Genomic DNA, 14,820 nt, shown 5'->3' with positions numbered 1-14,820 from the left:
ACACACACACACACACACACACACACACACACACACACACACACACACACACACACACACACACACACACACACACAGTGAGCAGGATACTGTGTAGCTGACAATTTTTTTTTTTTTTTTTGAATGAATGAATTTACTTCCAGCTTTTTAAATGAGAACGTAGTTGAGAGCGGACAGAGTGAACAGAATGCAACAACTGATATTCATCCAAAGCCTTCCTGCAAATACACATTTAGCTACCATCACAAAGGCCTACTTTTCATCTCTTGCACTTAGCTAGGTTTGCATATTGCCAGAGCAACCAATCCTCTTCACTTTTTTTTTCTCCCCACATTGCTACCATCATCAAGGTTAACATCTTGTAGAAAGGGAACGTTCATAGAAACAAACCACTATAGTAAATGTACCACCGTTTATATAGATTTTTGCATGTGTGTGTCTTTTTTTTTTTTTTTTTGTCCCCAAACCAAATAAACTTATTCATAGAGATGGGGTATTCATGCATACTTGGTGGGGGGTGGGGTTCACAAAGCATAGGGTGACTAATATATATAATACTACATTTTTTTTTTATACCTAGGTAAAACCAGGTGGCACATTTAAAGTTATCGGCCTGTTTTTTGTGAATGATCCCCGAGTTTCAGTGATCTCGCACGTCCGAACAGTTACAGAGAAACCTCGGTCACACTGGAGTTGCAGAGCAGACTTTTTGTGTGTTGTCTGATTCATTGCTAAAAACAAAAAAAATTGTTATGCCTTTAAATATGGTGGAAATTAAGGTAATTCAAGTGGTTTAAGCTATTTTTTTCTTAAAGGTTAGATACACAACGCCAGTATGAGCAAGGTCGTAAAAAGTCTTTTTTTTCTTTCTTTCTTTTTTAAATATGCCAGTTGAGGGCAGGTGGGTATGCGGAGCCACTGTGCCCATATTGTGCTTGTTATCGTCAACGAGTTAGGGATAAACTAAACAAAAACAATAGAAAATATAAAAGGCTGACGTAGGGTGTGCAAGATTCCTTTCTCCCTCTAGAATATCAATAAAATACTCATTGTCATCAACAGCATCATCATCATTATCACCACATTTTTTAAATAATAAAACAGTAAAAACTTAGAAAACAAAAATATTTTCTTCTTAAGACTTGGACTGAACGGCAAACAAAGAGTTGCAACACTGGGCTGACTGAGTCTAGGTGCACAGAGAGGACCACAACACCAAAACTCAGCACGAACGTCCTTCTTTTCCTCACTTCTTCTTTTAGTCCATCTGTCAACCTCTGTTTGAGTTCAACCTGTACGTCAGTCTTCCTTTAATCCATCCCCACATTTCTTCTGCTCGTCCCTCTCGTTAATCCGCGCTCTCTTGTCTCTGTTTCTTCTTTTTATTGTTGCTGTCCAGCAGACTTAAATGTTGCCACAACGTCTCTGCAACTCGAACGATGGCGTCTATGAGGTCACAGAAACATTGAGAGAACATTCCCTGGTCCTCGCGTCTGTGCATCTGCGTGTCCGTCCTCCTCCAGCTCCTCCGTCGCTCTCCTCCTCCTGCTCCTCCTCTTCCATCTGTACGCTCGGATGAGATTAGGATGTACTGATTCTGCCAATTTCTTGTCTGATGGCTGAGAGAAAATAAAAAAAACAATTTAAGAAAAAAAAAGGCTACACTGCTGTTTAACTTTACAAGGACGGCTGCTGCTTACCGTTAATGATCTCGTCTTTCACTTTATGCAACTCGCGCACGACTTCGTCCAAAATCTCCTGCGGGGCAGTAAACAAGCTCGTGAGTCTCATTTCAGTTTCGCAGGGTGAACCCATAATGCGCTTTATGCTACATGGGAAGTTAAACCAACCTGTTTCATCCTGTCAAACTCTGTGTCTGCTTCACTAGTGCTGCCGATGGGCCTTACTCTGAAAGGCAAATGGGTGAAGTGACTAAAAACACAGTGGACAGTGAAGTAGAACAGGCTACATATTTTTATCATTTGCATTGATAAAAGTGAATTTTCAACACTTCACTGTTGCTCCAGTGAAACAAATTTATGCCTAAATCCCTGTGGGTAATGCTAGAGGTTTGATATCCATTTCATATTCAGAACATTGCTCCTCCTGCTCCTCCTCTTATCTACAGACCTGGACACCAGTGAGGACTTTTCTGCAGAGTTGGATCGCTCCCATGGCCTCTTCACAGCATCTTGCAGAGTAAAATACTTACAATCAGATAACGGGGCTACGCCACGGACTAAAATATACTGAAATATGTGCAGATAAAGCCGATAAAGCATCAGTGTTAATACCTGTTGAGTTCTGCTGACCTGATCCCCGACCACCTGAGTCATCCTTCAAGGAGAGACAGATATTGATTATCAGACATTGAGTATTGTTAATAACCGTAAGTAATTTCATACATCTCTGAAATATTTAAAAAACATCCTTAAAACAATGCACATTTTGGAAAATATCCTAGTCACGCTTCTAGAGCTTTATTTAAACACTGATACCAATCATGCCAGCAACAAATGGAAAAATAGCAAAATGCCAAAATGTCATGGTCCTGGGCCATGTTGGCCCAGCATTCTTAGTTTTCTTGTATTTTTGTATTTTGTTCCTTCCCATATGGAAAAGATATATATAAATCTTATAAAGTTTGTATCTGTCTTGCGTGAAACTTGTATGAAAAGCATACAAGAGTGAAAACAGATATAAGATCCCTTGAAAAATTATATAATGAAACTTGTATGTTTTGGATACTTACTAAAACAATGTATGAAAGTAATGAGAAAGTGGCCACTTTCATGAGTAATCACATATAAGTTTTTACTATTTCTTTTCCATATGGGTTATGCCGTGGTTCCTAGGTTCTGTTAAAGATGTTCCTTATTTGATTACCCCCTGTGTGCCCCTCTGTGTATCTGTGAGCCCTCGTTTCCCCTCCTTGTGTTTCATTCAATGTTTTCCCCAGCCCGTTATGTCTGTGCTCTCTCTCCTCCTGTCTGAACCTCTGTGTACTTCCTGTTTTACTTTGACAGTCTCTCATCAGTATGTGTCATGTTGTGTTCACTCCTACCCTGTCCCGTTACGATTATCTGTGTCAGCGGTGTTCCCCGTGTGCTTCCACTTCCCTCGTTAACCCTCTGTGTATTTATGTGCATGTCTCCCTCAGTTCAGGGTTGCGTCATCAATGTCTCCTCCCTGAACCTGTGTGTCTTTCTGTGTTCCCTCGGTCTTCTGTTAGTATTCCCAGTTTAGTTCTGTTTCGTTGTAAGGCCTGCAATAAAGCAGTGATTTTGAGTTCAGTTCCTGTCTCCGTGAGTTTTGGGTTTGGGTCCTCATCTGCCTCCACACAGCTAGTTCATGACACAAAAACTACAATTCCTGGACTGGTCGCTTGAGACCAGTGCTAACACTGAGTCAGTCCCATGTTAAAATGCTCAGATTTAGACCTTTAGAAGTCGTGTTTACACCCTGTTCTCCACAGCTTATTTATCCCTTTAGTGTGTGGGGGATGAGTTTCTTTCATAACTCATCAGCTGAACTGGATTGCGCCTTTAAGTCATGCGTTACTAAGGGCATGAATGTGCTGACTGACAAGTGACAAGTGTTGGGGCTTTTTAGTGTAAATGATCTAATCATCAGATAAGACAGTGTTGAAGTTTTGGTGAGTGAATCTTTGCTATTCTATTTATATGCTACTTAGCTCCAAGCACTGAGAAGCCATCCATGGCCATGTGATGCACAGATAAACTTTATGCATGCAATTTCCCAGTTTGACTCCAATCGTTGATCCAAAAATGATAACTTCTGGCTCCAAAAAAAATAAGCAACAACAATTACAGTGCTAAAAATATAAGTCCAGGTAACTGTGGCGAGGTCCATGTTTTATATCAGGTCTGTAATCTCTATGCTAAACATAAAATCTGTCAATAACTTGTTAGTTTAGCTGTTATCATCTGTTTTTCAAAGGTTGGATATCTCTCTAGGCTTGAGTCTCACATTTAAAAGAATGAATTGAAACTGGTATCTTTTCTACCAGCTCTCGATGATAAAGAAAATAAGGGAAATTCCCAAAAATGTTGAGCTATATCTTTAAGCACAAAACTTACTTCATCAGGTTTCTCAGAAGCTTTTCGTCTAAAAGAGAAAAGGGAATGAGGAAACTGTGTAAAAAGAGTGAGCTTTCAGTGAGAATTCAGAAACTAGTATGAATAGATTGTGACACGGATATGATACGAACCCAGAAACATTTTTTTCGATAGATATTTACTGTAAGGAAAACAAAAAGGCTAACGGAACAGGTTTCTGTGTCACTGCATGATCTGACAGGTGAAGGGGTAAAAAGTTTGTGTGTGTTTAGAAAGTTGTTTGACCTGCGTGCTAGTAAGGCATTCATCTCCTGCATCAGTCCCTCCCCTCCGCCGCCACTGCCACCGCTAGACCGGTTGGAGTCACTTTTGCCACTAGAACCAGGAGGGCTGCTCTCATCCTAAACACAGACACATTACAAAACAGGTTTCCTTTTTTTCTCCCGTGGGGGTAGGTGGAACCTTTTTGCCTAAAATATGCTAATAACATTCCCTTGCTTTAGTCTGAACCTCCTCAGACTAAAGCAGGGAGGCTCACCCTATTCACTTTACGTAGCTTGGCTCCAGCCAGTGCCGCAGCCAGTCCTGAGGGTTGGTGTTGGACCCCAGGTGGGCCACCAGGAGGCCCTCCACCAGCGGGTAATGGAGGGGGCATGGGTGGCGGCACGGCCATTGGGGGTGGTGGACCAGGTGGTGGTGGTGGGGCTGGAGGACCAGCCATAGGTGCTGGAGCTGCGGCTGAAGGAGGTGCAATAGAAAGCAGAGATGGGTTACGTGCAGAGATGAGAACACTTGGGAGGAGTAAGATTAAATCCTGATTAAAGGTTGGGGGCCTGACATATATATATATCTATATATATATATCCATATATATATATATATATCTATATATATATCTATATATATATATATATATATATATATATATATATATATATATGGATATATATATATATATATATATATATATATATATATATATATATATATATATATATATATATATATATATATATATATATCCATATATATATATATATATATATATATATTTTGTGGGAAGGTTATGTGAAAGCCAGCTGATGATAGAGGTATGCTTTAAATTTTCCTACAGGCTTTGAATAATTCCAGGACCAGGAATAAAACCAAAGATCTGACAGTAGCTTCAAATGTATTTTGTTTGATAACGGCAGATAGTCAAGTCAGGCAAAGTGAAAAACCTGCACAGCAGGAACGACTTCAGGTCCACTGACTTGTCAATACAATCCTGAATTCCTGTGTTTCTTCAATTTTAGGGTTGTGCGCTGTAACTGTGTGAAGCATGATTTGCTGGGAATCTTGAAGAAATTGTCAGCAGCAAAGGCCTATTGTTCTGCTGCATTGAGCTACATTGACGGAAATATGTATATTTATAAAAAGAGGCGCGTAAATGTTTGTCTTAAAGGCTCTGCACACCTACACAAGTATATTACATTTCTGCTTGATTATATACCTGGTGAGACGGAAGTTGGTTGAAGTTCTCCTGGGAATTACACTGTCATAAAACCAATAGCACTAATAACACATGACTCATTGTGAGCAGCACTGTGCAAAGGTTTTAGGCAGTTTAGACTTATATCAATCATAAGATACCAACAGGGAATTTGTTCGGTTAGAATGACATCAATCCTAAACATACTGTGGAGCGGATCGCTGTGAGTCGGGAATAAAGAGGCTGAAGCAACCGAGAGAGCTTATAATGGCAGAAGGAGTGCGGAGAGTTATGCAAGATTTGAAAACATTCCTGCCAAGCACAGTGAAAATGTGTGAGAGTGCGAAAGGAGAACTTGGTTGTTTTAAAGGCAGAAGGTGACGTTTTGTTTTGTTTTCTAAATGGATGAATCCGTGTCATATTAAAATATCTTCTCTTTACTTTTAGTGCCTAAAACGACTGGACAGCACTGCACGTCTCGCCCTGTAAGTGGGACAGCTTTACACAGATTAAGCAGACTACGTTCACACCCTAGCAATCCTGAGAAGTAGTCTGATGACACCCTGTGAGAAAACTGTGGGTTGACCTCTGGGTGTGTTTGGGCTTTAACTGCTGATACCACACATATATTTTTTATGTTCTTGTCTAACAGTGCAGGTGTGGTGCATTTAACAACCTATTCTACACACACACATACACATACACTATTTACACACACTATGTAAACATGTCCCTCTGCTGAGGGACTACCTCCTCCGCTCTCCTCCTCATACTTACTGCTGCTGGTCATGGGGGTTGGCTGGGGGACAGGGGAGGGGGTCTTCTTGGGCGAGCCCCCGTCAGACATGGCAGTGTAAGAGGGGGGCGAGGAGGAGGAGGAAGAGGTGGTGGTGGTGGTAGGGGGCTGGGCCTGCTGGTGGTACACCTGCTGCTGCTGATGCTGTTGTTGTTGCTGCTGCTGTGGGTGGAAAGTGGATGGGTACTGGGGCTGGTGGCTGGGGGGAGGGCCTGGGGGTGTCTGACTTGTGAGAGGGGGCAGTGGGATGGCCTCGCAGTACTGTGGTGTGAGTGGCAGGTGCTGAGAATGAGGGGAGTAGGAATCGTCTGGCTGGCCGTTGGAGTGAGGGTGTGGGTGGTGCTGAGGGTATTGGTGAGGGGTTGTAACGGTATTGGGATCGAAAGGTGGGGGCTTCATCCTAGTGCTTACAGGTGGGAGGGGGTGAGCCACCGGGAGGACCGGCTGCGGGGGCAAACCCTGCTTCACCGGCATGGCCATCATTACTGGGGGGGACGAGGACTGGGGAAACTGGGCGTACATTTGCTGCAAGTGTGAAGCAGACCAGGTGCCGTGTTTAGGGGGCAGCATGGTGTCTTGTTGCTGTTGTTGCTGTTGAAGGTGAAGGTGGCGGGCTGCGGTGGGTGGAGATAGGGGGATCTGACGGACCTGTCGGCCCTGGGTGGTCACTCCTGCCTGGACTGGGGAAAAGGCTGATGCGAGCGAGGTGGAGAGCTGGGAGGAGAGCTGGGCCTTGTCCCTAGCGGCTCCCGCCTCCTTCTCCTGAGAGGGAGACATGGAGGCGGAGGTGGGAGGAGAGGAGGATGCCACGCGGACGTAGGAGGGTGGCAGTGTGCTAGCTCTGTAATGTCTGTACTCGGGAGGAGTGTCTGGGTGGATGGGAGGGGTGGACACTTTATATTGGAGAGTGGAAACGACTGTGACGGGCAGAGAGAGAAAGACAGAGAGAGGAGAGAGAGAGAGGAGGAGGAAGAGGAGGAGATGCAGACGAAGGAGGGCAACAAACAAAGGAAAACAGAAAAGAGATAAACGTGAGAAGAATGAAAAGCAACCAACTGAGCAACCAAGCAAGTAATGATGAGAAAATCAGGAGCAGTCCAAAAAACAGAAGCCAATAGCAAATAAGAAAGAATCAAAATATTGTAAAAAGAACAAGCAGCAGAATGCAACATGACTGAGCCATGATCGGAAAGCATATGGCATTTCCCCCCCCCAACAGTAGCTGGAAGAAAGAGATGGCAGTAGAGCATGTTGCAGGGGCAGGGGAGCACTGATATTGCCGGTGGCGGCAGGGACAAAAGGAGGATGTTTAAGTCTGTATGGATATTTAACAGGCAGACTTGAACATTTATATGTGTGCATGGGTTCAAAAAAGCATAAGGGCATACAGACTGGGGAGTCGTGGTTGAAACTAAGGGGGGAAACACTAACACAAACCACACTGGGGAAGCCTATTTACCTCTAGGACCTGCTAGCATGGAATCTCTGCTATGTATTAATGATGAAATCACTTGTTTGCTCTGGGAAAGTAAAGTGTGCTTTGCCTGACTAAATGGCGATAACGTCCATCATGTAATGGAAAAAAACAAAAAGCTTCCTGTTAGTGTGTGAGTGTGAGCGCGAGTGTCAGAAAGAGTGCATGTTTATATATGAGGGTGTGGGTGTGTTTGTCTAAACCTCACCTGATCCTGACGTCCGTCGCTCCCTCTCCTTGTGCATCTGATGTTGCTCCATCATCCTATCAAGTGCAAGGTTTTCACGACTCTTTAAAGCTGCAGTTTGTGGCGATAAATCAGCCTAATGTGTAGCTTTGACTGTGTCTCTGTTAAAAACACTACTAATCGTTTTAAAGGGGACCTGTTATGCTAATTTAAAATCACAGATGGTATAACAAGCAGACGCATCTACCGTGACATCATCCAATCATTTCTAAAGGTCTCATTGTAAACAGTTGGCTCATTAGCTAACCAGTTGTTAATAAGATAATCCTCCGTTTTGAAACCTATCATGACAAAGATTTAGAAAACAAATTTCAGTTTTTATTCAATATGACCCACAATGACTGACTAAGCCCATAAACTCAACAGGAAAGTGTTTACTGAGGTCAAGTCAGAAAACTATTCTCCCATAGACTTATAGTGGAGCGCAAATCTTCTTGCAACCACAGCTATCGCCATCTGGTGGCCTTCAGTTAGAATGCAGGTTTAAGACACTTCCACATTGATTTTATTTTCTTGAACTGGAAGCTACCTCCATTTATATCCTTACACTCTGCTATAGAAACTCGTCATGATTCAAAATGTTCCATTGTTCGTCCTAGACTAGGCGTTTGTCAACCCCTATCCATTTTCTACATCTTATCTGTGGCCAGGATGCGGGGCAGCAGCCTAAATAGAAGAGCCCAGACCTCCGTCTAGCCCAGCCAGTGCTACCAGCGTATCCGTGGCAACACAGAGGGGTTCCCAGGCCAGCCAAGAAACATAATCACCTGAGTCCTGAGTCTACCCCGGGTCCTTCTTCTTGTTAGGACATGGCCAGAACACCTCGCCCAGCAGGTGCCCAGAAGGCACCCTAACCTTGCTTTAGCTCCCATCCCTCATCCTTGAAACCAACTTTCTCCTGATTGGTTAACCCTCGCAAACAGGAGATTGTAAAATACGATGGATCGCTTCTGTATTTACAGCCAATGCCTGACATGTTTGCTGTTAGTGACATCATTCAGATCAAAGAGTGTCTACAGGGCTCTAAAGCCTCGCAGGCCCAAAGGGATTACCTGTGCATGCTGACTGGACTATTTGAATCATTGGCTCAAAAATGAGCATGCACCACTGTAACGGTATAAAAATATGACAGAAAATAAGAAAACGCATAATAGGTCCCATTTAATACTTACACATTTAACATTAACTAGCGAGTTTGGATCTACAGACTAGCTTACTGTTTTGTAAAGTCTTCCACTAGCTTTACATGTTTTACACTATTTCTGCTCGTGCTCTCATTGTAAAAGTTTACCTCCTCTGTGCTTCGTTTTCGTCCGAGGAGGGCCCATTTTGGCGCTGCACGACTGGGCCTGAAAGACACAAAATAAGAGGAAAAAAAAGCAATTAAACCACAGAAATAATCAGCTTCTATGCGTGTACACGTAAGCCCTTATTACTGTTTTATTCATCTCCAACACTTTCCCCTTTGTGCTGAATATCACCCCTTATAGCACCACATACCAAACACTCGTTTGTGACCGCACCGACAGAAAAAAAAGCAAAGACAGCTTCAAAAATGTTCAACATTTCTCAGTTCAACAGGGAGTTTTTTTCATATTGAGACAAACCACATAAAAAAGGACTCAAATGACAGAAAACAGTTAAGTAGTGTGCTCAGGGAGAGAAGCTGAATAAACAGATAGCAACAGCATCATGTGAGGCACTGCCCTGGAGGCCTGCAAGCTGTTTATAATTGCTGAACAAGTTGCCAGCCACAGAAATTTCAACTGTGAAACACGAGAGAAAAGAACTGAAACAAGTGGAACAAACAGAAACCCGACAGAAAAATCTAAAAAATACTGCATATAGTGCAAAACAGCAAAATTCATTTAGTAAAATACATCTAATCTCTCTTGTTAGTAGCTGGTTTTGGATAATCAACATCAGCCACATGATCATCTCAGTTTAGCACTTTTGCTTGTTGACCAACTACAGACAGAGCGAAGGAGTCAGCACCTCATTCTGGAGCAGCTATTAACGGGGGGAGCGCTTATCACATATCACCAGAATACCAGTCATTAAACTTCAACGCCCACCGTGACATCAAGATCACCGACGGGTGATATTTCCGTTCGCTGCGTCTGGAGGATGTGGGGCAGCAGGCGGGGTGATGGGGGCAGTCAACACTGGGCACAGTCGCAGCTTGAGACGCTCAGTCTGGATCATTTCCCCCACGCCGTTACATCAGCAGCAGCCTGAACCATTATTACGAGGCAGGATGAAGCCACGTTTTCATGTTGTTTACTCAAATTCTGACCACACCATCCGAATCCTCCAACAGATATCAAGACTCATCAGACCAGACAACAGTTTTCCTTCTGTTGTGCAGTGGAAAACACGTACAAATTGTAGCCTCACTTTTCTGCTCTTAGCTGATGGGAGTGGGCTGCTGTAGCCTGTCTGCTTCAAGGTGTTGTGCTTTCAGAATCTTCTGCATACTTTGGTTGTAACAAATGGTTATTTGAGTTACTGTCACCTTCTTAATAGGTCAAAGCAGTCTAGCCATTTTCCTCTGACCTCTGGCAACAACACTGCTCAATAGTTTCTCTTTTCAACATCCTTCACCTGCATGACATAATGCTGACTAAATTTCTGCTTTAACGAGCAGCTGAACAGGTGTACCTGTCGAACCGGTACAGTGAGAATACTCCTGTTGTCATGGTGAGGGCAAGGGAAGAACATGGAGCCCCGGGGGAGGATGGGACCTGATCATGCTTGTAGACATTTTACTGGAGCTAAGGAGCCCACTGACTGTGTGTACATTAGATGTGATGATAAAAACAAAGAAGCAGCTCTTCCTCCCCCTCCCTTCCATTAACACACACACACACACACACACACACACACACACACACACACACACACACACACACACACACACACAGATAACACATTACAAACAACAGCTACCATAGACGTAGGCACGAGGTGACAAAAACAGACAAATGGATACACAATGCTTTCTATCACCACAAATAAATTACTTTAAGTATTATGTAAATATGACTCTGATTTGTACTTTCCACTAAGCTGTCAGTTTAGATAACCTGCCTCATTTACTCAAGTAGAAACTACCATGAATTCATCACAGAGTGTAATGAGATTCTGCTTCTCTTTTCCCGATGTGTGCAACAACTCAGGTAGACTTCATAGCCTCATTATGGCTGACAGTGCAAATGTATGATACTTTTACTGCTTGTAATCACAGACTGTGAGTGTCTGGACAGATCGTCAGCTGTCTGGCCGGTAAGCTACAACCATCACTACAACCAGTGATGTAAAATAGCTCCTTAAATGCATTGCTCAGTAAAAAAGAGAACACTTGATTATCACAATATGACAGAAGGTCAGTCAAAGCAGTATGCTTGGTTAGCAAACACTAACCATTGTGAATTCATTCACCTGCTTTTGGTGCAAATGAAATTGACAGCAGGTGCACTGAAGAGAAAGCAACAAGAAGACCCCGAAAAAGGGAAATGTTTTACAGGTGGTAGCCACAGACCATTGCTCTCTCTTTACTCCTCGTGACAGTACCTGCAGCCCATTCATGTGGCACCGATAATCCACCTGCTTCAGGATGCTGTCACAGGAAGGTCTGCTGTGTCTCCTAGGTTAGTCTCAAGTGTGTCTGTTACACAAGGCGAGCTGGACAAGGCCAGAGAAGGGTATCAACGCAGCAGCAGGACCTGTATCTGCTTCTTTGTGAGAGGAGGATCACTGCCAGAACCCTAATAAATGACCTCCATCGGGCTATGTGCAGATTTCTCACCAAACTGCTCTAATCGGACTCCATGAGGGTGACACAAGGCCCCCACATCTTTAGTGGGAAATGTGCTCATAACCCGGTGCTGTCCACTCTACAGCCCTGCCCAGCTCTCCTCATATAATGGGATCTACTTCACAATCTCGAGACTGTGCTGGAAGACACAGCAAGCCTTCCTAGCAGCCATCCTGGGGGCAGAGGGCTGGTAGGAAGCCCCTGCCACCTAAATGGGTTGCAGGTCTGATGCTACCAGCAGTGACAAGGTCACAAACAAAAAGCAAGACTAGAGAAAAATCAGTGAGGCAGGATAAAGAGAGAGCATTGGTCTGTGGCTAAACCACTCTATTTCGTTGTTCCTTTCATTTGCACCAGAGCAGGCCAAAAGGATTCACAATGTTTTTTTTCCTTCCTAACTGAGCAGATTGAAATCCCTGCAGTTTAACTGAGTGTACCCATAATTCTTTTTGTTTGCTTAAAAGACAAAGTGCTGATAGATCAACTAAAAGCCCTGCAATAAAAACACTACTCAAGTAAATGTAGCATTTTATTGGTGTACCTGGTCAATGTGTAACAACTTTTTCTTGAGTGTGGTAACTTAGTGCAGGTTCACAGCAGACCTTCAAAGGGAAAGAAAGACAAATCTAGGGTTCTGACAATGATTAGCTGGAAATCTGTATCTTGAAATTTCCTTTCATGTAAAATACTGGACACACCTGTGAGTCTCAGGAGGTATTTAGAGAAGAGCAGAGTGGAGAATCTAACAAATGGCAGACAAAGAAAGATCTGAAAATGAACTGAACTGAATGTGTTGGATGTTTAACATGGAATGTAATGTAGAGGAAGTACAAGGATGTAAAAACACTGAAACAAAGCTGAAGTTGCTCAATATTAGACCAAAGTGCACACATTTCACCACTGAAGGGAACACAATGCACAATTACCTTCATAACCAAACGATTCCTATCAAAAGAAATGGTGAATATTTAACTTCCCTCCATGTTTCCAACAGTCTCAGACGATCAAAGATATCCATAACTGCTGGATGATTTAATCAGTCATGCATGTATGGCACTTACTGAGGATGATGATGGCTGAAGAAACCTGCCTGAGGACTCCAGGTGAAACCTCTGGAGTGATCATGGTGGGAAACTTTCCACAGCCTACCAGCGATCAGTACTGCGTGACACTAGAGTGTCAGTGTGGAAGCTTAGCACAAACAGCGTTGTCGAGTAGGAACAGATATGTGTCCCAGGAGCAGAAATGCCTTGCATGTTGAGGCCCATGATCCCACATCGAAATGCACCCAAAAAAAGGAGAGCTGCCACATGAGCATGACGGGGTACGACATTCAGGCTCCCTATGAGATATTTTAGCCACCAATGGGGGGTGGGTCACAAGGGTGGGATGGGATGACACCGCAGTTAAACACTCACAGATATTCTCTCTCAGTATCTCCACAGTATCTATGCACAGACACTCACACACACATACACACACACAGAGCTTATAAGTAGCTTGTAACCAGAGATACTCAGGAGCTATTTAGTAAACCAGAGATAAGTGTGAGGTTAGTGTCAAATTCAGTTCAGGCCTAAACTGAATTTAGGCCTGAACTGAATTTATTCAGTTAGCTGTACAAAGAACTAAAATATCCTGATCTCTTTTTTGTCATTTTCTAAAAAAAACCATTGAAAAATCTCAAATTTCAGGCAGCCACCAACAGCCCTTTCATGTTGTTATTTTTACCTCTGCTGAGGAGATCATGCGATCAATTTTTTTTGTTTTCTTTTCTATGTATTTTCGTTTGTCTCTTGAAAGGTCAAGGGTGGATCTGCATGAAACCTGAAGTTACGGTTGGCACCACTCAAAGCAATACATTTTTTTGGAGTCAGAACAGAAACGGGATCTGAATCCTTAAATCTCTAGAATGGTTCTGTGCACAAATACATATAATAAAAAATATTAATCCAGGGACTCAATTCATGCCTGCTGTTTGGCTTACCGTTGAGCCTGTACCTGCAGTACATACATTTAACCAGCAGGGTGTAGTAGAGCTTAGCATAGCAGTTAGACCTCTGAGGGTGTAACGGCTTTATTATCAGCCATACATACTTTCTTGCTATATTCATGTATTGTGTCTTAAACCAGCTCATGCTGTCTGTGCAAATCTTTCCCCGAATGAGCAAGTACCCATACTGAAGAACACCCAGGTAATGAAAACAAGCTGAAAACAACCTGGATCATTTCATTGCAGTAACCTGACATTCTTTTCAGATAAAAATAGATGTAAATTGATCACAGATGAACAACTGAAGACAGCTGCCTGAAGTACGACCCAAAATCCTCCTGAAGTTCCACTTAAAACATTAAAGTTCTCCAACACCAACAGCTAACAGCTCAGAAGCTTTCATCTCCCGTTTCACTGCGGAGAGAGGAACGATTTAATTTGAATCAAGCATTCGGAAAATGTCCTTAGCCTGCCAGGAAGTGAAACGCAAAAGCAGAATGCCTGTTTCTAATGAGAAATCTGAATGATAAAAAGGTAACTGAGTGAATGCTTAAATAGCTAGAAAAAGGAGCAACAGTGATCAAGAACATGTGCTTATTCCATTACTGACAAATGCTCACCTCCGCTGTCAGGTGAGCTGAGGACGTTGAGGGCGAACAGCATGGCGTTGGAGAAGGTGGTGGCCTCCTCCTTACTGGCAAAGTTCAGCCCGTAGACCTGCCGGGCATCACGCCACTGATGGAAGGTCGGGGTGGCCTGATTGTACTTCAGGCCCTTCACTATGGAATAGTTGATCACCACCTTTGTTGGAAGAAAGAAAAGAATCGGTGTACGTGAATGTGATCATCTAAGACAGGAACTCAATATTTGCCAATTAGTTCTGCCAAGGTTAGAATTTATTATTGTTAAAGTAGATGTATTATTCTAATTTTCACATCCATAT

The 14,820-nt window shown here is 43.0% G+C and overlaps 1 protein-coding gene across 2 annotated transcripts in view; it reads right to left on the bottom strand.

The window, feature by feature from the left end:
* Positions 1-102: 102 nt before the first annotated feature.
* evla (Enah/Vasp-like a) overlaps positions 103-14,820 on the bottom strand; it is a 35,588-nt gene continuing 20,870 nt past the window's right edge. The window contains exons 3-14 of one of the 2 annotated variants that reach the window (XM_085342874.1): positions 14,498-14,678; positions 9,359-9,416; positions 8,029-8,084; positions 6,328-7,263; positions 4,618-4,817; positions 4,365-4,480; positions 4,101-4,128; positions 2,295-2,337; positions 2,131-2,191; positions 1,851-1,908; positions 1,701-1,758; positions 103-1,619 (exon numbers count right to left, since the gene is read on the bottom strand). In XM_085342874.1, the coding sequence (XP_085199000.1) occupies positions 1,582-1,619; positions 1,701-1,758; positions 1,851-1,908; positions 2,131-2,191; positions 2,295-2,337; positions 4,101-4,128; positions 4,365-4,480; positions 4,618-4,817; positions 6,328-7,263; positions 8,029-8,084; positions 9,359-9,416; positions 14,498-14,678 (1,833 nt within the window). In that variant the 3' untranslated portion in view covers positions 103-1,581. Of the gene's footprint in view, positions 1,620-1,700; positions 1,759-1,850; positions 1,909-2,130; positions 2,192-2,294; positions 2,338-4,100; positions 4,129-4,364; positions 4,481-4,617; positions 4,818-6,327; positions 7,264-8,028; positions 8,085-9,358; positions 9,417-12,945; positions 13,293-14,497; positions 14,679-14,820 lie in introns of those variants that run through there. The other variant, XM_085342875.1, reaches the window with a different exon arrangement.

This window comes from Diplotaxodon limnothrissa, linkage group LG19 (genome assembly GCF_057381915.1).
Source record: "Diplotaxodon limnothrissa isolate DT_005_m linkage group LG19, D_limnothrissa_male_GT1.1, whole genome shotgun sequence".
NCBI lineage: Eukaryota > Metazoa > Chordata > Actinopteri > Cichliformes > Cichlidae > Diplotaxodon > Diplotaxodon limnothrissa.
The sequence above is the reverse complement of the archived record's forward strand: the minus strand, read 5'-3'. Positions and strand labels throughout refer to the sequence as shown.